General features: G+C 41.5%; 1 protein-coding gene across 11 annotated transcripts in view; it reads right to left on the reverse strand.

The window, feature by feature from the left end:
• LOC138959960 (prominin-1-like) overlaps positions 1–25,655 on the reverse strand; it is an 84,517-nt gene that overhangs the window by 11,740 nt on the left and 47,122 nt on the right. For 2 of the 11 annotated variants that reach the window (XM_070331646.1, XM_070331649.1), the window contains exons 13-25: positions 25,062–25,191; positions 22,767–22,858; positions 22,236–22,317; positions 21,326–21,472; positions 17,866–17,934; positions 16,327–16,431; positions 11,438–11,488; positions 10,946–11,032; positions 9,135–9,203; positions 8,315–8,404; positions 7,542–7,660; positions 5,406–5,456; positions 4,493–4,510 (exon numbers count right to left, since the gene is read on the reverse strand). In XM_070331646.1, coding sequence (XP_070187747.1) covers positions 4,493–4,510; positions 5,406–5,456; positions 7,542–7,660; positions 8,315–8,404; positions 9,135–9,203; positions 10,946–11,032; positions 11,438–11,488; positions 16,327–16,431; positions 17,866–17,934; positions 21,326–21,472; positions 22,236–22,317; positions 22,767–22,858; positions 25,062–25,191 — 1,110 coding nt within the window. Of the gene's footprint in view, positions 1–2,726; positions 2,847–2,886; positions 2,945–4,492; positions 4,511–5,405; positions 5,457–6,737; positions 6,792–7,541; positions 7,661–8,314; positions 8,405–9,134; positions 9,204–10,945; positions 11,033–11,437; positions 11,489–16,326; positions 16,432–17,865; positions 17,935–21,325; positions 21,473–22,235; positions 22,318–22,766; positions 22,859–25,061; positions 25,192–25,655 lie in introns of all 11 variants that reach the window. The other 9 variants (XM_070331647.1, XM_070331652.1, XM_070331648.1 and 6 more) reach the window with 7 other exon arrangements.

The raw sequence follows: 25,655 nt of genomic DNA on the forward strand, positions 1-25,655 counted from the left end.
CAGACACCCTCCCAGGAACAAAGAGCCCAGAGACAGCCGTCAAGTCGGAGTATACATGTGAATACACAGCCTCCAGGGCACTACTACAGAGACACAGCACAGTTGAACCTTTGCTGATGACCACCTTAACCTTCACACTTTCACAGAGAGCATCTCATTATTCCTCCTCCTCACCCCACCCCCTCCCTCCACCAACAAGGTCAAATCTCTCCTGCCAAAAATCCGAATTTGAGGGGTACAAATCTTAGTTCTTGTTTTTTCATGTAAGTGCTTTGCATTTTAAGTAACCTATATTTTTCTCCCTCCACTATTCCTGTTTTTTTCCCCACAACTGCTGCTTAGTTTTTCAAGTGTATTATTTGAACAATCTATTTGTAATAAATCTGACAACCACCTTCCCCTGAAATGATTTTTACAACCATGATTTCTTCTCTTGCACACTGTAAATTTTTAGCGGCACCCCCTTCCCACTGTTTTACAATAAATGTATCTTAAAACAAAGTGAAATTAATTTTTCAGAAAAGCTTTCTAAAAAGAGACTCAATTTCTTCAATATGATTTTTGTCAAAGTTGTTCCCACAAAACCCTTGATTGTTTCTCTTTCCTCAATGACCCACTTACCTTCATAGTTATTTCTTTCCCGCATCTTGCATACTGCCACCCCTCCCTCCACCCCCCTTGGCATTCCTACCCCCTCTCTCTCGCACCCCCCCCCCCCCCCCCACCCTGTTTCACACATAAGGATGGTCACAGCAGGTTTCCACTGACCGACAAACACAACAGCCTCTACAGACCACAACATAACCTAAACCTTCCTGCAGATACAGTATTCAAACACTAACACCATCTAGCCGATACGTTTACCATGCAGACAGTATCCACTGAGAGTCAGACGGACGCATAGTGCACATGCAGAGACACAATGGACTCAAGAAGCCAGACAGTCACACAGAAATCCACACAAACTCTGACTATAGTCAAGAAATGAGACACAATGGACTCAAGAAGCCAGACAGTCACACAGAAATCCACACAAACTCTGACTATAGTCAAGAAATGAGACACAATGGACTCAAGAAGCCAGACAGTCACACAGAAATCCACACAAACTCTGACTATAGTCAACAAATGAGACAAAGAACGAGACAGCCTTTGACAACATGCAACAGCAGAAAGCTAAGAAAACATTTTCCAGACGCTAGCACTTCTTCTGAAAAGGCGGGAGAATGTCAAGAGTCACAAGACTGACAATATGGAAAAAGATGTCTTGCAAACAGCAAAAGAGGCAGAAAGACTGAAACTCCAAAGAGGCAGTAAACTGATACAGAACAGTACAGAACCATCAAGACAAGAATCAGACGATGTCTCTTGGAGACCTCAAGGCAGTAGAGAACCATCAAGACAAGAATCAGACGATGTCTCTTGGAAAGGCTCAAGACTGCGGACAAAGATCAACAGAATGCAGTCATTTCAGCTCAACATGACAGGCAGTAGCTCCTACCATTGAATGGGACAGCCAGGACGACAGACTTAGGGGAGCTGGGAAGCTCAATATGCGCACAGCTGAAAAGAATCAAATCAGCAAAGATCCATCAAAACAGAACAGAACATATCAAAGACAGCCAGAGATATGTTGGCAGCAGATGAAAAGATCCATCAAGAAAGAACAGAACATATCAAAGACAAGCCAGAGATATGTCGGCAGCAGATGAAAAAATCCACCAAGAAAGAACAGAACAGATCAGATCAAAGACAGCCAGAGATATGTTGGCAGCAGATGAAAAAATCCATCAAGAAAGAACAGAACAGATCAGATCAAAGACAGCCAGAGATATGTCGGCAGCAGATGAAAAGATCCTTGAAGAAAGACAACTCTTTTTGCAATCAGTGAATCTGCAGCAGAGAGAAAGGACAAAAAGATGTCCGGAGTCACGTATAAAGAGAAAAGCCACACCACCAAACACCAGAAACAACATGCTCATGTCAACCGAGACCAGTAACAAATAAATAAAGCGCCGTGCAGCAGGGCAGAGCAGCAGATACAAGTACAGTACACATATACAGAAATGGCCAGACCTGCAGGGAAAAATCCATAACAAGTCTAACGAGAGGTTTGAATAATTTTCTGTTTCTTCAATTCTCGTGACACATACTAGTCAGTCATCCATGGTAAAACAAGGTACAGTACATTACGCAGCCTATCACTTAGCTTGCATACAAATACGAAGCCCACTCAACTGCTCAGACCAAATCACAACACAATAACTAACAAGATGGACATTCAATGTTTTTTTGTGGTTTTTTTTTAAAGCAAAACTGTGAACATAGCTGTTTTTGTACAAGTTCTTGATCCCTTTTTACATAGGAAGCTTACAGACAAACTTAACGAGCAGCATCAAGCCTAAACCTTTTTGCTTTGCCATAACGTAAGGGGCGTGTGGATATCACGTCAAGCAAATTACAGCGACAGACAACTAACGCCATAAAAAACCCATTATATTGTAGGTCAAACCCAAGCCAGTAACCCTGACTGTTGCTCGGATGGACAGATGTTGCAGGGTGACAGACTTACACAAAGCCATTGCACTACAGTAAACATGGACTGCGCTTGAGCTACAAATAGGTGAAGCAATTTTTTATGAGCAGAAGCACTATACATATAGCTTAGACTGCACCGTAAGGAATGGAACGGCATTAGATGGCCAAGCATACACAGAACTTCTTACTTTTCCCACAATCCATCTTCGAGACTGGAAACCGCAGCGTCCCCTATATCCTCCAAAGCTTATGTATATGCGAGCGATCCTACTCTGGTGTACAAAATTCCGGTCCGTCCACCACTATTCCTACAAGAAAGAGATACGTCGCAAGTATATTGTAACATACCGATGCAAGACTGACTGAGATGTCTCCTCAAACATAGGAGGTGTGTACAGTCCACAGACTACAGGGGAAACAAGATGTCACGCGTTAAAACCTGGCATAGCATCTAGTCAACTATCAAAACACAGGCGGCGCTCCATGTGAAAAACTGCACCCAACACTGTCTTCATCTTCCTACAAGGCAAGGGCCGCCCAAAACAAGAAACTCTGAAAAAGACCATTTATAACTAGGAACGTCTTCCCTGAAAAGAAACATTGCTGACCACACTTGAGAATATGAGCAACAGGGGAAAAAGCACAGAGCTGGAGGGAGAGGAAGGGGAAGGGGGAGGAGCTACTGTAGAGGGGGGGGGGGGGGGTGATGGCGGGGCATTGGAACAGACCAAAGCAACAAACTAGGGAAGAACGGTAGCTCTACTAAGGGAGGTCTGTGCAGACCATATTTAGATGCAGAACTTGACTTTAAGCCTCTGGATTTCCATGGGAACATATGTATTAAGGGCCGAAGCACAAGACACGGAAGCATAATAATAAATATTCTCCCAACCGGAGACCAGAAAACAACTGAATGGAACGGCAAATAAAGAGAAACGCTGTATGCGTATGACCAGCAAATCAAGAAAATTGCTCAACATGAATGCATCATCTCCAAAATGGGGCGTATTCAAACGCAAGCAACGGTTCAAACTCAAAGAAAACTTGAGGAAACTGAAAGCCATTTTGCCATTTTGTGTACCAGAGCTGAAGCGCACAAAGCAAAACTTGGTGGGAACCAGCCGCAGGGTCTGATTGGTTGAAATCACAACAAATCTTACTTCCAACCAATCTGACCCCGTGTACCACTCAGTTTCCCTTCGTGCAGCTCAGCCCAGCTTCCTGTAATGACGTTTCCACCAGGCCGAAATAATCAGGTGACAAGGGTTAGGCAAACTGGCGTAAGCAAAACAGAAAACTAAGCAACAAAGAGAAACCACATACAGTTGTGTATGAAACATTCTCATCAACATAAAGAATCTGGCAAAGAAATTGAAAAATGAAACCCCAGGGCTCTCAAATTCATTCCACGAATAATGCAAGTTTTGTATAAGGTTCTGGGGTTTATACAGATCAAAAGTTGAAAAGACGCATCACTGGACTGGAATATAACCATGGAATGGTACAAAAAAGGCAAACAATCAAAGGTTTGACGATAGCAGATGCACAAGACACATCCAGTGAAGAAACAAAAGATAAAAGAAATTTAGTCTACACAAGAAACTGCAATGTCAAAAAAGACTTTCCACAAATGTAAATGAAACTCCACAGTAGGTAACGTAAACCAACTCATAAAAGTGTCTCAAATTTCCCAACAAGCAAAAATTGATAAAAGGAGTCAGAACCTTCGGGGTCAGAAAATGTTGGCATATTTGCCCAACACACCATCATGGACACTGAACACTGTTTTGAAGCAGCAAACATTCTCAGAAAAAAACGGAAAAGAGTTCACCTCATACCAAAAACAATTCCAGGGGAAAAATATCAGAGCAACAATCTTCAGCCAAACCAAATAGAAAAATAAACAACAAAAGACAACACAAAAAATACAACAACATTGTATAACACTACATACTGAGATGTCCTCCGCGGTCTGCCGAAACAGATACGACCACAAGCTAATGATTGAAACTGACCAAAACTCAATTCATATTCAAAGTACACTGGACAATGACTAAAGGAACACAACAAAGTTGAAAGTCACCCAGGTTACAAAAGCAGCCAAAATTTGCTTGCAAAATGCTTGCAATGCGAAACTTTGAGTGAATGCCAAACAAAGAAAGCAACAGCCAAACATCATGAATAACATACCGCTGCGATATCAATTTAAACTACCGTACCTAATCTACACCCAAAAAAACCTTATCTATATGGCTAACTTTGAAGGTACACACAAAAATATAAAATTTAGGTTGGCTAACACGCTAGAACTATAAAACAGAAATTCCAAATTAAAACAATACAAAAATCTTCAAAATAACCTCTCTCTCTCTCTCTCTCTCTCTCTCTCTCTCTCTCTCTCTCTCTCTCTCTCTCTCACACACACACACACACACACACACACACACACACACACACACACACACAAACACACACACACACACACACACACACACACACACTCAATCCATTTCTTCTCACCATTTACTCATGGCTGAAAAATTGCATATTGCTTCTCCCCTGCCCCCTGCCCCCAACCACCCCTACTCCCCATAGCAGAGTTCCAAATTTCATAGGGTTTTTGTTAGACCACACAGCAGATCAGTGCTAACAAGATTCAAAGGTCATCTGCTTTGAGAAATGTCAAGGTCAAGACAGCCCACAGCAGTCCAGAAATGGAGCAATACAGGCACAGCAAAGGACCCAAGAGGAGAATAATTAGCCCATTATGTGTCAACTTTGGTTACGGAATTAGCCAGAGTCGGAGTCTGAGAGCAGTGGTGGAACACAAGACAGAACACACAACAACAAGGACGTGGGATGCATACCTGGTTAGTGGGATGGTATCCTGGTTGTGTCCTCCATACAATATGTAATTCCTGCATTCCGACCAGGAGGGGCAGTCACAGAAAAGGTCAAGGTCAATGACAAAAATCTCATCAAGGTCAGATGACAAAGCTCATCAAGGTCAAATGATGAATTTCATCAAGGTCAAAGACAAAAGGTCATGGTCAAGAACAAAAGGTCATGGTCACTGACAAAAATCAGGTCAGGGTCAAGGGCAACAAGTGAGACTAGGGCCAAGAGACAACAGAAGAGGGTCCAAAAACAGGAGCAACTGGCCAAGGTCGTACAAGCACAATGAAAAATGATATACCTGTATTGGACAAAGTGGTACGGCGTGCAGGAACAAACGCTCACTCTGTGGCCGCGGGCAAGACACTCACAGCACAAACATGTTAAGTCTGACACAGAGACAAACAACGCTGGCTTTCTTCATGCTGGAGAACGCTCGTCAGAAAACACACACACATTTCAACATCTCTCTCTCTCTCTCAGGAGAACTGCTCAAGAACAGAGAAAGCAACTCCAGTAGAAGAATTTACAGCAAGTACAGAAACCTTTTGCTCGGAACTTACTTCGAAACTTCAGAAAATATCCGATAATGTGTTTTAGAGTCAAAATTTGTTAAAAAAAAAATGTAAAAATAAAATTCTTATATAATTTTTTTTCAGTAAAATGTATCTCCAGAGTAAGTTTTCAGTACTTCACTTGAAGAATGTGGTAAATCATTTTACAGTGTTTTTAGTTTCTTGAGCAGTCCTTCTGTCAAGGTGCACTGATTAGTGGACGTCATTAAACTGTGGATGCTGCACAATTCCATTCACAGGCACACAGATGCAAGTGTTACATGTGATTCACAAAATTGCGCTGATTGTAAATTCGTGGCACAGAACACAAATATTGCATGGCCAAGCTCTGATAAACAAAGGGAAGTAAGATTCTTATAGCATGTCCAAACGGCCAAGATTTGCAGATGCATTGCCATCAGATTTTTCTGCTACTTTCCACATTTTTCAAGACTACTTTCCGTTTAATGAAAAAACTCTTAGCATAAAGTACACTTTTTCAAGTGCTTGCTCTTGTGATGACAGCTAAATTTGTATGGCGAAATCTTTGCCAGAAACTATATAATGTGACAGCGCACAACAAATCTCCTGTGATAGACAATTTAAACAGTTATGACAAGTAAACTCTGAAATTTGATACACCAAGAAACAGGCAAAGGTGATGACAGCTCAGTGGTATAGTTTACAAACACAGCGGATTTCTGAACCACACATAACACACACCATCAACAGTACCAGCAGCGAACCTACAACAGTCAGCATCAAAATCTGTTGTTTGCTGAGCCAGCAACCCTGGAATGACTGCTGGAAAAGGACAAGAAATCAAAAGAAACAACTACAGCCACTTGCAGAGAAATGTTCTTCAAACTTGTCTTGTAGAAAAAGAACAAGATATCAAAATACACAGCTACAAAGTACAACAATTTGCATACAGTGACATTTTCTTCAAACGGTTCTTGTTGAAAAAGGACAAGAAATTGAAATACACAACTAAAGCCACTTGCATACAGTGACATTTTCTTCAACATTTTCTTGTTTGGTGTATGTGTAGAGAAGTTCAGCTTGTTATGGCATAATACAGCATGTTTCCATTTTTTTTAAAAATAATCAACATTTACAGGATACTTTCTGCTAAACAGAGAAATGCAAAGCCTGTTGAGCAGCAATACACATTCAGCCAATAAAAAATGTAATATGCAATTAAAATGCTAGAAGAAAATGCAAATATGTACACAATTCACATATATACTGATCAACCAAATGAAAGTTCTTGCAACTTTCTCTCTCTTTTTGGGTGAAAATATTCATTTTAAGTACCAAACATCCAGAGCACTGTCGATCTAAAAATATTTCACGACTTCCCAAGATATTGCACGTGCTTCACGCAGTGTGTTACTCAAAGTTACTTTTCAAAAGCTTCTCCAGAAAATGTTTACCCGTAAATATATACTTATTGAACTCTTGGCCCCTGGTAATTTCCCCCCAATTTAAAAAGAATTATCAATGCATCAGAGACAATGGAACAGTCCTTGAGGTTGGCACAAAGGTACTTACGGGTCGTTAAAGTCTTTTTCGTCATGCTCGCGGCGATAAAGACCGGCAAGCTTGACAGCGAAGATAAGGCAAGGGATAAAGAAGAAAAGGCACCACCCGACGCTGAACCAAAATCCATTCTGCAAAGACAAACAGTTTACAATTTGTGTGGTCATTGAACACTGAATCCAAACCACGAAGATAAAGGGTATGCACTACTGCACAAAAAGGTCAAAGAAATGCTACTTTAATAGCTGTTGAACTCTAGCGATGAATGTAACAGTGAGTCAGTGCAAAATCTGTAAGTCTGTCAGTCAATCAATTAGCTAGCAGATAAACAAATGATACATCAGCCATTCCAAACAACCAGTTCATAGAAAGACTGACTGACTTACACCAGATTACTTGTTTTTTTTTAAAGAATATTACTGTATTTTTGTGACTGAAAGGTGCTTATTTGTAGAAGGCGCAGACCCCATTTTCTAGGTAAAAATGAAAAAAATCCACACAACAGGCGCTTCCGGTGTATTATGCGCAAGCCTAAGGAAGTACAGAGAGGAATTATGTTTGTACCCGGATGTGCGGCGAGATCAAAGCGACTGCTCTCAACCAGCTGCATACTCTTGTGATTTAAACAACACTGCCCTTGTGATGCTGGGTCAATGACCAATATGTTCAGCTAAGATCAGCTGCCTACCCTTGTTCTCAGACACTGATGTGATTCAAGATCAAAGATGCTAAAACACAGAAAAGAAAGTTAAGTGGGCAAAAGAAGAAGAGAAAGAGAGGCTTACCAACGGTTCCAGCACAACCACACAGACTGAGTCAGTGGCGGAGTAGAAACTGTCAAACAACGGACGGCACCGCCCAACGTCATCTTGCACCTACAAATCAAGAAAAACAGTCATGTTTGGGATACATACAGATGTAAAACAAGCTGCCTAATATCTAAAAAAAAAAAAAAGTCTTTATTCAACAAACCACTTCAAATTCACACATTGCATCCCCCCCCCCACTCACACACCCCCACACACACAAACCAAACACACTCATTTACTCACTCTCTCCCACACACAAACACACACTCACCCACACAAACACACACCCACCCACACAAACACATACTCACCCACACAAACACATACTCACACACTAACCCACACAAACACTCACCCACACACTCACCCACACAAACCCACACAAACTCACCCACACAAACACACATACTCACCCACACACTCACACATACTCACCCACACACTCATCCACACAAACACTCACCCACACACTCAACCACACAAACACACCCACACAACCTCACCCACACAAACACACACATACTCACCCACACACTCACACATACTCACCCACACACTCACCCACACAACTCACCCACACACTCACCAACAAACACACTCACCCACACCCCCCCCCCCCACACAAACACACTCTCCAACAAACACACTCACCCACACACTCACCTACAAATACACTCACCCACACAATCACCCCCCCCACACACACACACATACATGCACACACAAACACACACACACTCACACACACACACACACACACACACACACACACACACACACACACAATAAAACTGACCTTGGCCAGTATTCCATCAACAAAGACCTCTGTTGCGTTGAGCACCCGGTTTACCACATTCTTCAGTTGCTGCACAATCACAATCAACAGCTGTCACTTGTTGGTCTTCAACATACCCACGCTTCATGACCAAGAGAAAGTGAATGAGATTGGGAGAGAGAGAGACAATGACCATGACAATGACAATTCTTTATCTAACGAGGGTAATAGATTAAGCAGTGGTCTGCTTTTTTACATCCAGCCCTCGCCCTAAAGAGGGACTAACTAAAAAAATGAAATAAAAATAAGAATAAGAGATGAAACAGAAAATACAAATTCTACATTTTTAACAGACAACTAAATTAAGAACATATTATACATATGTACACAAAATGTATTGCATAGAGGAAACTTAAGAGTTCCGTAATGAACTATGCTCTAAGCCATACATTGCATTTGAAAGAAAATCTAACACATACGCAAGACATTGCAAAGATCATCACACATCTAAATGTGTTGTTGTTGTGGTTTTTTGTTGTTGAGGGGGGGTTAAAAAAACATTTTTTTTTTTACCTTCATCCGTAAAGGGTCTGTGTACATTATACTTATAAAGTGGGGAGGGGCATGTTAAATACAATAAATGTATACCATTATTTAAATAAGACAAATATCTGCTTTTAAAACGATCTGTGCTGGTAGTTTTCCGCAGGAATGTCGGAAGAGAGTTCCAGAGACTGCTACCTGAATAAACTAAACTGGACTTAAACAAGTCAATCCGAGGAATAGGAGTGTTCAATCTCATGAATTGACGTGAATTCCTCATGGTAAATTCGGCACGTAGAGTTCCAGAGACAGAGAGAGAGAGAGAGAGAGAGAGAGAGAGAGAGAGAGAGGCGCAGAGAGAGAGAGAGAGAGAGAGAGAGAGAGAGAGAGAGAGAGAGAGAGAGAGAGCGAGAGTGAGAGAGAGAGAAATAAAGTAAGTGAGAGGATGAGAGAGAGAGAGGGAAGAGAGAGGGTGATAGAGAGGATAAGAGAGAGAGAGAGAGAGAGAGAGAGAGAGAGAGAGAGAGAGAGAGAGAGAGAGAGTGAGAGAAAGTGAGAGAGAGAGAGAGACAGAAAAAGTGAGAGAAAGTGAGAGAGAGAGAGAGAGAGAGAGAGAGAGAGAGAGAGAGAGAGAGAGAGAGAGAGAGAGAGAGTGATAGAGAGAAAGGAGAAAGAAAGAGAGAGAGAGAAATAGAGGAGAGATAGAGTGAGAGATTTTGTTTGTTTGTTTGCTTAACGCCCAGCCGACCACGAAGGGCCATATCAGGGCGGTGCTGCTTTGACATATAACGTGCGCCACACACAAGACAGAAGTCGCAGCACAGGCTTCATGTCTCACCCAGTCACATTATTCTGACACCGGACCAACCAGTCCTAGCACTAACCCCATAATGCCAGACGCCAGGCGGAGCAGCCACTAGATTGCCAATTTTAAAGTCTTAGGTATGACCCGGCCGGGGTTCGAACCCACGACCTCCCGATCACGGGGCGGACGCCTTACCACCAGGCCAACCGTGCCGGTATAGAGTGAGAGAGAGAAAGTGAAACAGAAACATAAAGAGAGAGAGAGAAAAAGAGAGTGAGAGAAAAAGAGAGAGAGAGAGACAGAGAATGATGCTTCCATTTTTCTGGTAGATAACATCAGCAACAGAATAAGATTTGTGCTGGTTTTGTCTTAAAATGTAGTGTAGATAATTACATGCTGCCACTTAAATATACTAATATACTAAGGAAGGGGTAGGAAACGCTGAGGTATACTGTAGTCAATAAAGTGTATCCCTTCTACTTACAACTTTGACAAGATTGTCCTTCATGGCGTTGAAGTTGTTCTGAGCTGTCTGCAGTCCACTCAGCAAGCTCATAGTGGCTGGCTGGATCTGCATACATACATTGACACAGGAATTAATACACAGACATGCACACGGACAGACAGACAAACAGACAGACAGACACACAGACTGACATGCAAACACACTCACACACAAGCACACACTTGCACACACACACACACACACACAGACACAAGCACACACATACACACACACACACACACTGTCTACCTAGATACACATGCCTGCATTAAAAGGTGGGCTTTTCATATTGTTCTGGTATCAAATGACATTATAGTCTGGCCGAGGGACAGGTGGAGGATGTTTTTTATTAAAAAAAAAAAAGTTAAAGCAACTTTTATATGTGTTTAAGAAGGAAAGTTGTCCTAAAAGAAATGCTCCTAGGCCCTAAAAGGGGGCTAACTGTACACATGCACGTAGTGGCAAACTTACCTCCCCGTGTGCTTGTGTTTGCAGATATGTCAGTGATGTGTTGAGGGAGGTCTGGAAAACAAATCACCACATTTAATCAACAGCCCCTGGAAACCACTTAAGCCCGTCCTTAATTTTGATTAAAGTTGACTTCGCGCAGTCTACAAACCAAAAACATGCAGCTACAATGAAGTAAGCCCGTCCTTAACTGAGACCAAAGTTGACTTCACGAAGTCTACAAACCAAAAACATGCAGCTACAATGAAGTAAGCCCGTCCTTAACTGAGACCAAAGTTGACTTCGCGCAGTCTACAAACCAAAAACATGCAGCTACAATGAAGTAAGCCCGTCCTTAACTGAGACCAAAGTTGACTTGGCGAAGTCTACAAACCAAAAACATGCAGCTACAATGAAGTAAGCCCGTCCTTAACTGAGACCAAAGTTGACTTCGTGAAGTCTACAAACCAAAAACATGCAGCTACAATGAAGTAAGCCCGTCCTTAACTGAGACCAAAGTTGACTTCGCGAAGTCTACAAACCAAAAACATGCAGCTACAATGAAGTAAGCCCGTCCTTAACTGAGACCAAAGTTGACTTCGCGAAGTCTACAAACCAAAAACATGCAGCTACAATGAAGTAAGCCCGTCCTTAATTGAGACCAAAGTTGACTTCACGAAGTCTACAAACCAAAAACATGCAGCTACAATGAAGTAAGCCCGTCCTTAATTGAGACCAAAGTTGACTTCACGAAGTCTACAAACCAAAAACATGCAGCTACAATGAAGTAAGCCCGTCCTTAATTGAGACCAAAGTTGACTTCACGAAGTCTACAAACCAAAAACATGCAGCTACAATGAAGTAAGCCCGTCCTTAACTGAGACCAAAGTTGACTTCGCGCAGTCTACAAACCAAAAACATGCAGCTACAATGAAGTAAGCCCGTCCTTAACTGAGACCAAAGTTGACTTCACGAAGTCTACAAACCAAAAACATGCAGCTACAATGAAGTAAGCCCGTCCTTAACTGAGACCAAAGTTGACTTCGCGCAGTCTACAAACCAAAAACATGCAGCTACAATGAAGTAAGCCCGTCCTTAACTGAGACCAAAGTTGACTTCGCCAAGTCTACAAACCAAAAACATGCAGCTACAATGAAGTAAGCCCATCCTTAACTGAGACCAAAGTTGACTTCGTGAAGTCTACAAACCAAAAACATGCAGCTACAATGAAGTAAGCCCGTCCTTAACTGAGACCAAAGTTGACTTCGCGAATCTTCTTGAAATCTTTATACCGAAAAACACGCAGCTACGACGAAGCACTTAGTCTCCTACTTTGCTTCGCAAGTTTTGACATGCAAAGCTACACCGTTACCAATGTGCCGACCAATCAAAGTAATGATAAATGTCTGAAAAAGTCCAGCTTAAAGCGCATAGTGCTTTTAGTTATGCGCTATAGAAATCTCCTTAATAAATAAAACAAGTCGCGTAAGGCGAAAATACAATATTTAGTCAAGTAGCTGCCATTTTTCAGCAAGACCGTATACTCGTAGCATCGTCAGTCCACCGCTCATGGCAAAGGCAGTGAAATTGACAAGAAGAGCGGGGTAGTAGTTGCGCTAAGAAGTATAGCACGCTTTTCTGTACCTCTCTTTGTTTTAACTTTCTGAGCGTGTTTTTAATCCAAACATATCATATCTATATGTTTTTGGAATCAGGAACCGACAGGGAATAAGATGAAAGTGTTTTTAAATTGATTTGGACAATTTAATTTTGATAATAATTTTTATATATTTAATTTTCAGATCTTGTTTTTAATCCGAATATAACATATTTATATGTTTTTGGAATCAGCAAATGATGGAGAATAAGATAAACGTAAATTTGGATCGTTTTATAAGTTTTTATTTTTTTTTTACAATTTTCAGATTTTTAATGACCAAAGTCATTAATTAATTTTTAAGCCACCAAGCTGAAATGCAATACCGAAGTCCGGGCTTCGTCGAAGATTACTTGACCAAAATTTCAACCAATTTGGTTGAAAAATGAGGGCGTGACAGTGCCGCCTCAACTTTCACGAAAAGCCGGATATGACGTCATCAAAGACATTTATCAAAAAAATGAAAAAAACGTATGGGGATTTCATACCCAGGAACTCTCATGTCAAATTTCATAAAGATCGGTCCAGTAGTTTAGTCTGAATCGCTCTACACACACACACACACAGACAGACACACACACACACACACATACACCACGACCCTCGTCTCAATTCCCCCTCTATGCTAAAACATTTAGTCAAAACTTGACTAAATGTAAAAAGTGACAGATGCAAAGATGAAAAGTCTGAAGTCTACTGAGACGAAGTCTGACAACGGAAGTCTATAAGGGAAGGTGTCACTGTACAACATTTAAATGTCTGTTGCAAAAAGTGCCCTAGTCTACTTTGAAGTAAGTTATAATGTCTAAATACTTGCAGAAATACACCAACTATTTCTCCTATTACTTTATTATCAAATTACTTGGCAATTTGGGTCACTTCCTCCCAGTGGAAAACTATCAGAAACAGAGTCACGCTACCCAGGTGTGTGTGTGTTTAGGTGTAATCAGCCACCTGCACTACTGGCAGAATGAACGAGATTTTTAACCTGCCATATTGGTGACATGAGGGTGGGACATGGAAACCATGTCTTACCGTATTTGATGGACTACAAGCCGCGATTTTTTTTGGAAAAAAATCGCATTGCGGCTTATAAAAAGATGCGGCTAAAACGTTACCTAAACTTGAATAGCATTCACCTAATGGAAGTCGCCGCGGATTTTCATTTCGCTCGATTAGCGATTACCGGTACTTTATTAGCTCTCTACTCAAGCCTCGGCGCTTTTCTCTTTCTTTCGCGAATCTTCGTTTGTCAACAAGTCGTCGTGACAAGATAGCGTACAGAGAAACACCGGATGTATCAGGATCTCGCGTGCGAGATTTCGGTTTTTTGTGTCTCGGGATAGTTGAGGAGCGAGAGCCGCCATGTTGTGTTTTCGTCTGCTCGAAATGTGCGCAAAAGTCATAAATCATCCCAAAAAAGCTTATTCCGGGCGGGACTACATGTGTGTGTTGGTTACAAATTGTGTGTGTGATATTTTTCTTCAAACTTTTTCACTTTTCTTCTTTGTTTCACTTGTTTATTCTCGGAGCCGATTTCGCCAAATACCGTACTTTCGTTTGCCTGGTTGTTTTGATTGATTGACACGATCTGATTATTTTTTTTCGACGGCGGCTAATATAGTGACGCGGCCTATACGTGGCTCGTCCCAATTTTTTTGTTAAAAGTCGGGGGTGCGGCTTATAAAACGGTGCGTCTTGTAATCCGTCAAATACGGTAGTCTGCACATTAAGTTGGCATATGTCCATCCTGGCCTGGAATTGAACCAGTTACCTGAGGATGACACGCCAGTACTCTACCCACTGATCTACCGGGTCCCTAATGAAACCATTGATGTACCAGGTGACAAATGTTTCTGCTCACTGACCATTGCAAGGTTTCTATTTTCATTTAGTATTCACTATCAGCTTTTCACACAAATGTGACTTTATTTCATTGGTATATTTCTTTTCAAACATATTTTTGTCCCCTTTGCTTTCATTCTTTCTTTGAGATCAAGTGCTCAGCTTTTTCACAATGAATAGTCACCAGACACTTACAAATTGCTATTCACTGTAAAAACCAATTACGCTCAAAATTACAGGCAAACCTGATTTTCATACAACTGAAAGTATTTTGTAATCACATGTATTACAAGTTATTCCCCCCTCTGCTTCTTTCTCTCTGTAAAGGTGTAGGGCTAGTTATTTTTCGGTAACTTACCCAACAACCAAAATCACTTACCCAACAACGGGCCTGAATCCTCGATAGCTCATAGGTTGATGAGTTAGACTTTGAGGGAACTACTTTAGCGATTGAAAAGTTCCGAACGCTCCAATGTACGAAATACATGTATACATCTCTAGACCAAACAATACAAACATACTGCATTTAAACTGGCAACTACAGGCTTGAACACATTAATCTCCATATAAAATCAATGAGTTTGGTTGTTTTCTAAATCCAAATCTAACGATCAGTGCAGAGAAACTCGCTTTAGATCTCTTATGAGTGCACGCAAACTCCCAAGGCAAGTAACTCTCGTACGACAAGAGTAGTTCCCCTTCCAAATTTTCTGAACTGAGTTGCTTGGACAAGAGACTGCAATCCGACGGTTAGTTTTCGACAATATTTCATTTTATAAACAGATCACACGCAACCAAATGCACACATCGCATCAATTTAAAGAACATACAGCGGTTTCATACACTATTTTGCCCCAGAAAACGGAACTTCATACAGTTTTTAACGTTGGAACACGGGTGCAAAAGTTCGTCTGCTTGTCCCATTCGAAGAAAGAACATTTCCTAAGCGATACCAAAACATGACCAGAACACACACTATCTGCCTTTACCGGCACAGCAGAATAACAACATAACTGTGTACTTGATTTTAGTCCAAAACAGGGAAACTGACAAGAAGTGTTAACAGAATTGATTGATTTTCCCTGAACTATACAACCGCGCATTATTCAATCGCCAGCGCAGGTAGACTGGTTGAGTGATTTGGATTCGATCAAACTTTCGCACAAAAACTCCTCTTTTCTTTGAATAACTGAAGAAAGGAGGAAGAAAGGAGGAATAAAGAGGTTACATACCTCGTCTCAGTGATAATTAAAAATAATGGTCTCAGTTCGCGGTCATGAAAAAGCTCGCTGAAGCTCGCATTTTTCATGATCCGCTAACTTCGACCATTATTTTTGATAATCACTGAGACTCGGCATGTAACCTCTACATAACTTTAAAGTACAATAGCATGTGCAAAAAGTTGACTTACCACAGCCGCTCGCATTGGCAAAACCAGGTCACTTTGTAGTTTGTCCAGCTTACTTGCATTGCCACGCAGCGCACCTCTGAATGTTTGGTCACTCCCAGCATTTGTCTGTGGAGTATAGATCCCCATGGTTCAAGGCAACATTTTTGTTTAAAAAAACCAACACCCTACACCAATTAACCAACAAAACGAGACACTTCATTTCATTTCAAACATTATTATCTCATTGTTATGCAACATGGGTGGCTTTCACCCAGTAAACAGCTAGCAGCAAGCTAGCCAGGTGTGTGCGTGTTTAACTGTAATCAGCTAGCAGCAAGCTAGCCAGGTGTGTGCGTGTTTAACTGTAATCAGCTAGCAGCAAGCTAGCCAGGTGTGTGCGTGTTTAACTGTAATCAGCTAGCAGCAAGCTAGCCAGGTGTGTGCGTGTTTAACTGTAAACAGCTAGCAGCAAGCTAGCCAGGTCTGTGTGTGTTTAACTGTAATCAGCTAGCAGTAAGCTAGCCAGGTGTGTGCGTGTTTAACTGTAATCAGCTAGCAGTAAGCTAGCCAGGTGTGTGCCTGTTTAACTGTAATCAGCTAGCAGTAAGCTAGCCAGGTGTGTGCGTGTTTAACTGTAAACAGCTAGCAGTAAGCTAGCCAGGTGTGTGCCTGTTTAACTGTAACCAGCTAGCAGTAAGCTAGCCAGGTGTGTGCCTGTTTAACTGTAAACAGCTAGCAGCAAGCTAGCCAGGTGTGTGCGTGTTTAACTGTAAACAGCTAGCAGTAAGCTAGCCAGGTGTGTGCCTGTTTAACTGTAATCAGCTAGCAGCAAGCTAGCCAGGTGTGTGCGTGTTTAACTGTAATCAGCCATCGGCACTTCTGGGGGGGGGGGGGGGGGGGGGGGACACTGTTCCACATCTGCTTAAATTCACCTGCTTTTAACGGCAGGTCGAAGGGCAATTCAACTTTTTGCTGAATTAATTTTGCAGATTGACACAGGTGGAAGTTGCAAAATAAATTCGTCAATGTCAACCGCTCGATAGTTTTGACATGTTGGAGGTCTTCTGGCCATTAATTTTCCTTCCAAGCAGACCAAGCCAGGACATATGGACCTATACATATTTTCAATACAAGTCCAGTGGACCTTTTGTCCTCTGAGGCTGGGAACAACACTGGTAAGGTATCTAAGATAAGATAACATTTTATATAGTCCTGTGAGGTTACCCTCATGGATAGTCTGGTTGCTTTCTCTCTGGGGAAAGCCAGCTGCCATACAGTACGGCGCTACCCTTTTTTCTGCATGCGTGTATTCATGTTTCGAAGCCCTGAGACTTTCGCTGTGAACTTGGGATCTTTTCACACGGGGTGTTTGGACACCAAGGAAAGTCTGCACAAACTTGACTCTGGGAAATAAATCCCTCGCCAAACCTGAGGATCGAACCCACGCTGATAGCGACAACTGGTTTTGAAGCCAGCGCCGCTACCGAATGAGCTAATTCCCCAGCCTGCAGTACACCACATTGTGGAGGTCAAGCTCATGTTAATGAAAATCAAACGTACCTGGTATGCGATGCTTCTGAGGTTTTCCGCCAGTTCTGACAGTTTGGCATTTGTCAAGTTCTTGTTCACCTGTCAAGGATAAGAAGGCTGGTTAACACACGGTAAATGGATAAAAAGTTAACGAAAGGTATGAAAGACACGTATGTATTAGTCATGACACATTCTTGACTGGAGACAGGTCTCCATTATTCATGAAACATCTTTGACTGAAGACAGGTACACATCATTCACAACACATCTTTGACCAAAGACAAATACACATTATTCATGACACATTTCTGATGGACAAAGAGAAGTGGCAATTGACAACATTACCATACTCACAATATGATCTTTCTTGGCTGGTCTTACCACGGAGATTAGACATGGGAAACGCAAGAACCCATTCATGCTTAATTTGAAATCACAATCTTAAAACAAAAAGATACACAACAGAAACCAATTTTGGTATTTTTTCCATCAATATTTCATCAGCTTACTGTTGTCATGATCAGTCTAAAAAAAATAACAACCACAAAACAGCTCACACAAAACGACAAAGACTTCTGTGCTTAAAATCCAGTGACTGATTACAAAGGATAGCTCATTGTTGAAAGCAACTAAATTGACGTTTGTCTTAAACTGACTGACTACAGCAACATTTGATTTCAGAGAGAAAGTAGCAAGCAAGCCTAGTTGACATTCAATGCCACCAGCAGCATGCACAAGAAACGGCCATCATGAACAAAACACACACTTCTGCGTAACACTGAAAGCTGACCAGAATGCAAATCTCACAACAAATAGACAAAAACATAAAACACAATTGTATTAGAGAGTCGGCACTCAACAGCTTCACATTTCTACTCTGCCTTCATGCTGAAGCTGACATCAACACACACGACACATTTATGCCACAAACTGCACTAATGGCAGACGACACACTCATGACACGCTCTTGACATCAGCTATGATCACAACACAAGACACATCATGACACAAGACACCTTCATGACACAATGAAGACATTACAAGACACAACCACTGAAGCAGCGTCATGCTCATGCAACTCCTTGTTGTTCCGCAGCTGTGACAGTATGCATAACCCTAGCAGTTTATGCAAACCACAAGACTACTTCCACTAAAAAGCCAAGATACTGCTACTGCTAAAGATGAGCTTCAAGAAGATGCTAAAAGACCCTCCAAAACCCATAATTTTTTTTATGTGGATTATAACAATAACATTTGAATGTTTACTGGTAGGCTAGCACTTTCTCAGCAGAAAGCAAGACTAAAAACTGCGGCTACAACAAATTCAGGTGTACTCGTCTTAACAAGCATTTCTTTCACAATTGCTTGTCTTCAGTAAATCTCATCAAGACATATTTAACCATCAGGGTTTCACAATCTTAAACTTTATGGGAAATGGAGTGGAGTTGGGAAGGGGGGGGGGGGGGGGATTTTTTGTTTTCTCCTCTGCACACAATGCTCACAACACCGCAAAACTAAATCATACATCTCACTAAAAAGCTGGACGAAAGAGAAGACTCTGACACAGAATATCATGCTGCAAAGTGCGTTTTTGCACAATTAAGTGAGATCTCAATGCTGCAATACACACGAGGAAGAATACACACAATTCCACCTTAAAGGTACAATCCTTCCCCTGCAAGTGATCATAATTCACCACTGTAAATCTGTCCAGGGTCTAACACAGGGTTTAAGCTTCCTTCAACTTTGACACATACCAAACATCAACAGCCTGGCTGCGTCCTGTGCACAGTGGCATTTTGCTGTTCAATCAATCACATAAATGACACCTGTGTCAATTTGTGAAATTAATTCAGCCCAAAATTCCCACTCTGAACAGAATACAGACCTGTTTACCTAATTGGAACTGTTGGTGTATTTTACATAGAGACTTAGTGTATTTTCAAAATATTGAGTGTATTTTCTTACCAGGTAAAGGTGCTATGTGACCGATGTAAAATTGTTAGCAGTGAAATTCCAATACATCGTCTGTCGCACTGATGATAAAATTGTAAGAATATGTCACTAGAAATCGTCGTACTTTCTTATCAACCAGCGTATTTATCGTATTCTTGGAAACTTGGCGTACAAAATACGGCGAAATCGTATGAGTAAACAGGTCTGAGAATACATCCAAGTTATTTATTTTTGGTATGTGTCCAAGTGAAATTGTCCTCCCACTCCATGTGAAAAGTCTGGACAGAGCTGCGGGAGTGAATATGATCAGATACGCCAGAAGGACGCTACCTTGACTCTGATGCTCTAGACAGATGCACGACGGATAGAATAACTACGACACTGCAAGAAACCATGCACCACACTCTGCATGCACCACAGCCATGCCTGAAAACCCACCATGTTCATCTTGAAGTGTGATTGGGGAAAGAAGGGAAAATATGTCAGTACAACAAGTACAAAACAACGATTCAAAAACACAACTTAAATAACGTTGTTTACACCGTTGCTTCTGCATTCATGAATACTTTCTTCAGCAAATAGAGCTTTGTAATACGGTGGAACCCCCTTAAGAACCCTCGATTTAAGACTCACTCCTTTTTAAGACCTTTCTTTTTTTCCAGATTTTCTTTTCATAACCTCTGTAAATTTACCTCCAATTTAAGACTCCCTCCTTTTTAAGACCTGCTTTTCAAAGATTCTTGGAGGTCTTAAAAGGGGGGTTCCACTGTACCAATGCTTCATTTATGAATACTTTTCTTCAGCAAATACAGCTTTGTAACGCACTGGTTCCATTACGATGCTCAAAGCGTAAGGATATAGCAATACATCTATGCACTCCATACTTTAAATCTTTTGCATGGAATAATCTGGGAATGGAACAGTCAGAATGACTGGCTCTCCAAACTGCCATAACCAGAAGGGAAAAAAACATTCAACAATCTGCCTTAAAACATAGCCCTACAGATTACAATTCATTGAACGAAGGGCCTCAATCTATCACACACTGAGCTCCCAGTATGAAGTACAGACCACCTCTTAAGAAAGACCACCTGTCCAAAACAACCATCCCAAATGATCCCCGACAATTCACCTTTCCATAACGACCAGCTGTCTATAAAGACCCCTGTTGGTCGGTCCCTTAGATGGTGGTTTTAGACAGGTTTCACTGTACGTCTGAAGAAGACTCATAAAGAACAAGGGGGTTCTGAACTTCAGATAGTGTCAAACTTTTCAAACACAAATATTTTCTTAACCCAAAAGAGAGTTTTCTCTTGTAGAAAAGAAAGAGAAAGAAGAAAGAACAGAGTACCCCAAAATACACACTTTGCATTAAAACACTGTACTCTCTGTCATACCAGTGTCACACAACTATCTCTTTGACCCCTCAAAAAGTGTTGGTTTTCTCTAAAGAAATTCTGCAAAAAAAGACAGAAAAGAAAGAACAAAGAACACACAAGTAAACCAATCCAAACAATGTAAATGCAACACTGACCTGTGAGTAAAAATCTGTAAAGTTGATTTTCTCCAGCCCAGCATTGGCAAAGTCTGAGATGGATTGGTTCAGCTGACTGGTTACTATGGTTACATCAGGAACAACCAGCTGCTCTGATGTTAGCTTTCCAAGTGCCTCTCTCAGTTGCTGCAAAAAAGCCAAAATGAGGATCAAAACTAAAAGTCGACAAGGATGAAAATGAAATTTTGACGATGAAAGTCGCTTGTTCATTTCAATGCTTGTTATTCTCTCAGGAGCCAGGAGACTGGTTCCGATTAACTCTCACTTACTCTATTACATTTACACATGTCCTATGCATTTAGATCGCTTACTTCCCTTTGTTTGTCACATCTCTAAAAGTCAACAAGCGAAATCTGCAACTAAAACCTGGTAAGAATTCCAAGCACAAAGATTATTAGCAAATCAATCATGACGACAGCGCTTGTGTACTTACAAGCATTGTCAAAAACAGAAAATAAGATACTGTACCTCAGTGGCATTATTATACATTAAATTTTAAACAAATAACAGTGCTTTTACACGATACATTTCATTTCATTTAATTTAATTTATTTTCCCATTGCTGGGAAATTCGGGCCGCTTCCTCCCAGAGGAAAGTTAGCAGCAACAAGAGTCGCGCTACCCTGGTGTCTGCGTGTTTAGGTGTAATCAGCCGCCTGCACTTACGGCAGAATGACAGAGGACTTTTACGTGCCACTATGGTGACACAGGGGTGGGACATGGATATCGTCTCTGAGTCTGCACATAAAGTTGACCAGTGTCCATCCCGGCCTGGATTTGAACCCATAATCCTTCCTAGGATCACAAGTCTAGTGCTTTACCAACTGAGCTACCCGGCCCATTTCATGATGAAAAACTATCTCCCAAGGAAAAAAAGAGTATAACTTACTGTTAAATCTGTGTACTGCGTAAGGTTGACCATGTTTTCTAGTTTCATCACCCTGTAGACAGGGTCGTTTCTTTCACACTCACTGAAAATAGAGAGTCAGAGGCATAACAATAAACAGCAACCATTGAATACACAGACATCAAACAAAACTGATGCCCTAGAAGCAGCAGAACCAAATCAACATAGATAAGTTCTTCAGTAAAGATCAGAAGTCTTTCATTGTTTTTTGTCAGAAAAGAAGTGTCTTCAGTCTGGCTTTCACCTTTAAAAAAAAGTAGCTACATTACATATAAGTGCAAAACAGTAGCAAAAATGCATGCACCCTGATCACATGTAAACACACACGCACACACGTGCAAACACGCACACACACACAAAGAAACACACACTCACATACACAAACACACACACTCAGATGCACAAACACACACACGCAAACACCCATCTCCCCACCTCACACACACTCAAACATACGCACACAAACATATTCATCCCCCCCCTCCCCCTCCCCAACATTATCCCCACACTTACCGTAAGATTTTGACGAGATCCACGTTAACATCCTTCCCATCAAAGAAAGTCTTCTGAATGTCCACAACCCCCATCAGGGCATCATTGAAAGGCTGTCCACAAAACAAAATAAAGACAACATCAGGCCATGCAGCAGGAGCAGACATTGGAACTGGTATGTACAAAAGTCTCAGAGTGTTTTACGACTTCTATACAGTCCAACATGTCCTTGCGAAATCAAACACCATAGAATCAAAAAACAAGAAAGGTAGGTTGTTGGAACGTTTGTTATTGATTGTTATTTTGATTCTGAATTTTGGAACGTTGGAATCCCGTTTGTTATTTTGATTCTGAATTTTAGAACGTTGGAATCCCGTTTGTTATTTTGATTCTGAATTTTGGAACGTTGGCAGTCTCTTTGTTTTTGGATTTATTCAAACATCATAGTGCAAGATTTGAACACCAACATTCTTGTGCACAATTTTGTTCCACATGCAAATGATATTGTTCACAGAGTGTTAACAACTACACCACCACATACTGACTTCCCAACATTGCTCACAATCCACAGCGCAAATACATGTACGGAACCGTGAAAGCACAAGTCAGAGTAAAATACATTTCACATAATAGGTTTGTTTGTTTGTTTGTTTGTTTGCTTAACGCCCAGTCCACCACGTAGGGTGATATCAGGGCGGTGCTCCTTTGACATTTAACGTGCGCCACACACAAGACAGAAGTCGCAGCACAGGCTTCACGTCTCACCCAGTCACATTATTCTGACACCGGACCAACCAGTCCTAGCACTAACCCCATAATGCCAGACGCCAGGTGGAGCAGCCACTAGATTGCCAATTTTAAAGTCTTAGGTATGACCCGGCCGGGGGTTCGAACCCACGACCTCCCGCTCACTGGGCGGACGCCTTACCCACATAATAGGTATCAAAAATACTTTACAAACTGGCTGGAAAGCCTTCACCTGTCCACAATGACCATCCCAAGGATCCCACACAAGTTTTCCATCTATATAATTCACCTGTCCATAGCAACCTCCAGTCTATGACCACTTTTGGTCGGTCCTTTGGCTGGTCGTTATCAAATTTTGTCTCTTACCTGACTAACTAAATAAAAACTTACTGAAAAGGTAAATAATTACATAACTGAAAAGTGAATTAAATAATGGCTGAGTAATTAATTGAATATCTGAATATACACACACACTGTGACACACACACACACTGTGACACACACACACACACTGTGACACACACACACACACTGTGACACACACACACACTGTGACACACACACACACACTGTGACACACACACTGTGACACACACACTGTGACACACACACACACTGTGACACACACATACACACTGTGACACACACACACACTGTGACACACACACACACTGTGACACACACACTGTGACACACACACTGTGACACACACACTGTGACACACACACACACACTGTGACACACACACACTGTGACACACACACACACTGTGACACACACACTGTGACACACACACTCACTGTGACACACACACACACTGTGACACACACAGTCACACACACACACTGTGACACACACACACACTGTGACACACACACACTGTGACACACACACACTGTGACACACACACACTGTGACACACACACACTCCCTTCTTTTTTAAGACCTTTCTTCTTTATTTGGTGTTTAACGTCGTTTTCAACCACGAAGGTTACATCGCGACGGGGAAAGGGGGGAGATGGGATAGAGCCACTTGTCAATTGTTTTTTGTTCACAAAAGCACTAATCAAAAATTTGCTCCAGGGGCTTGCAACGTAGTACAATGTATTACCTTACTGGGAGAATGCAAGTTTCCAGTACAAAGGACTTAACATTTCTTACATACTGCTTGACTAAAATCTTTACAAACATTGACTATATTCTATACAAGAAACACTTAACAAGGGTAAAAAGAGAAACAGAATCCGTTAGTCGCCTCTTACGACATGCTGGGGAGCATCGGGTAAATTCTTCCCCCTAACCCGCGGGTTTTTTTTAAGACCTAACTGTCTCAGAATTTTGAAGGTTGTACATAGGGGGGGGGGAGGTCACTGTAGTGCAGTAGAACCCCCCTTTTAAGACCTCCAAAAATCTCCCAAAAACCAGGTCTTAAAAAAGGAGGGAGTCTTAAAATGGGGGTAAATTTACAGAAGTTATTAACAGGAAGTCTGAAAAAAAAGGTCTGAAAAAGGAGAAAGTCTTAAATCGGGGGGTTTTAAAATGGGGGTTCCTCTGTAGTAGTGTACCCACCTTGAGCTCCTGAGGCTTGTGGTCCACGAAGTATCTGCAGACCTCGGTGTAGACCGGGCCGCCCGTCATGAAGAGGATGAGACACACCAGCATCACCAGCCAGGCCAGCATGAACGTGAAGCCCACGCCTCTGTCAACGTGTCAAAACATAGTTCAAACTTCAAACATTTTTTATTTTTTTTATTTAGTGAGTATTTCTACGCACATACCCTCCCAGAGGGGAGGCTCATGGCGTTTACAATATGCCGTGTGAGATGGAATTTTTTACACAATATATCACGCATTCACATCGGCCAGTAAATCTCAAGCGTGTTAGGCGAGTATATACTTTTCACAGCCTATTATTCCAAGTCACACGGGTATTTGGTGGACATTTTTTATATATGTCTATACAATTTTGCCAGGAAAGACCCTTTTGTCAATCGTGGGATCTTAACTCTTACCAGTTCGGGGGTTTTAGGGCATATTTTACAGTGCTGTTGGTGCCTACTTGCCGAGTGGCTATCTGGGGTCATATTCTAAATGAAATATAGAAAGTTATATATCAAATGAAAGGAAAATGAATAAGCTTTTCATATTTGCAAAGAGAATTGT

This window comes from Littorina saxatilis, linkage group LG2, assembly GCF_037325665.1.
Source record: "Littorina saxatilis isolate snail1 linkage group LG2, US_GU_Lsax_2.0, whole genome shotgun sequence".
Lineage (NCBI taxonomy): Eukaryota > Metazoa > Mollusca > Gastropoda > Littorinimorpha > Littorinidae > Littorina > Littorina saxatilis.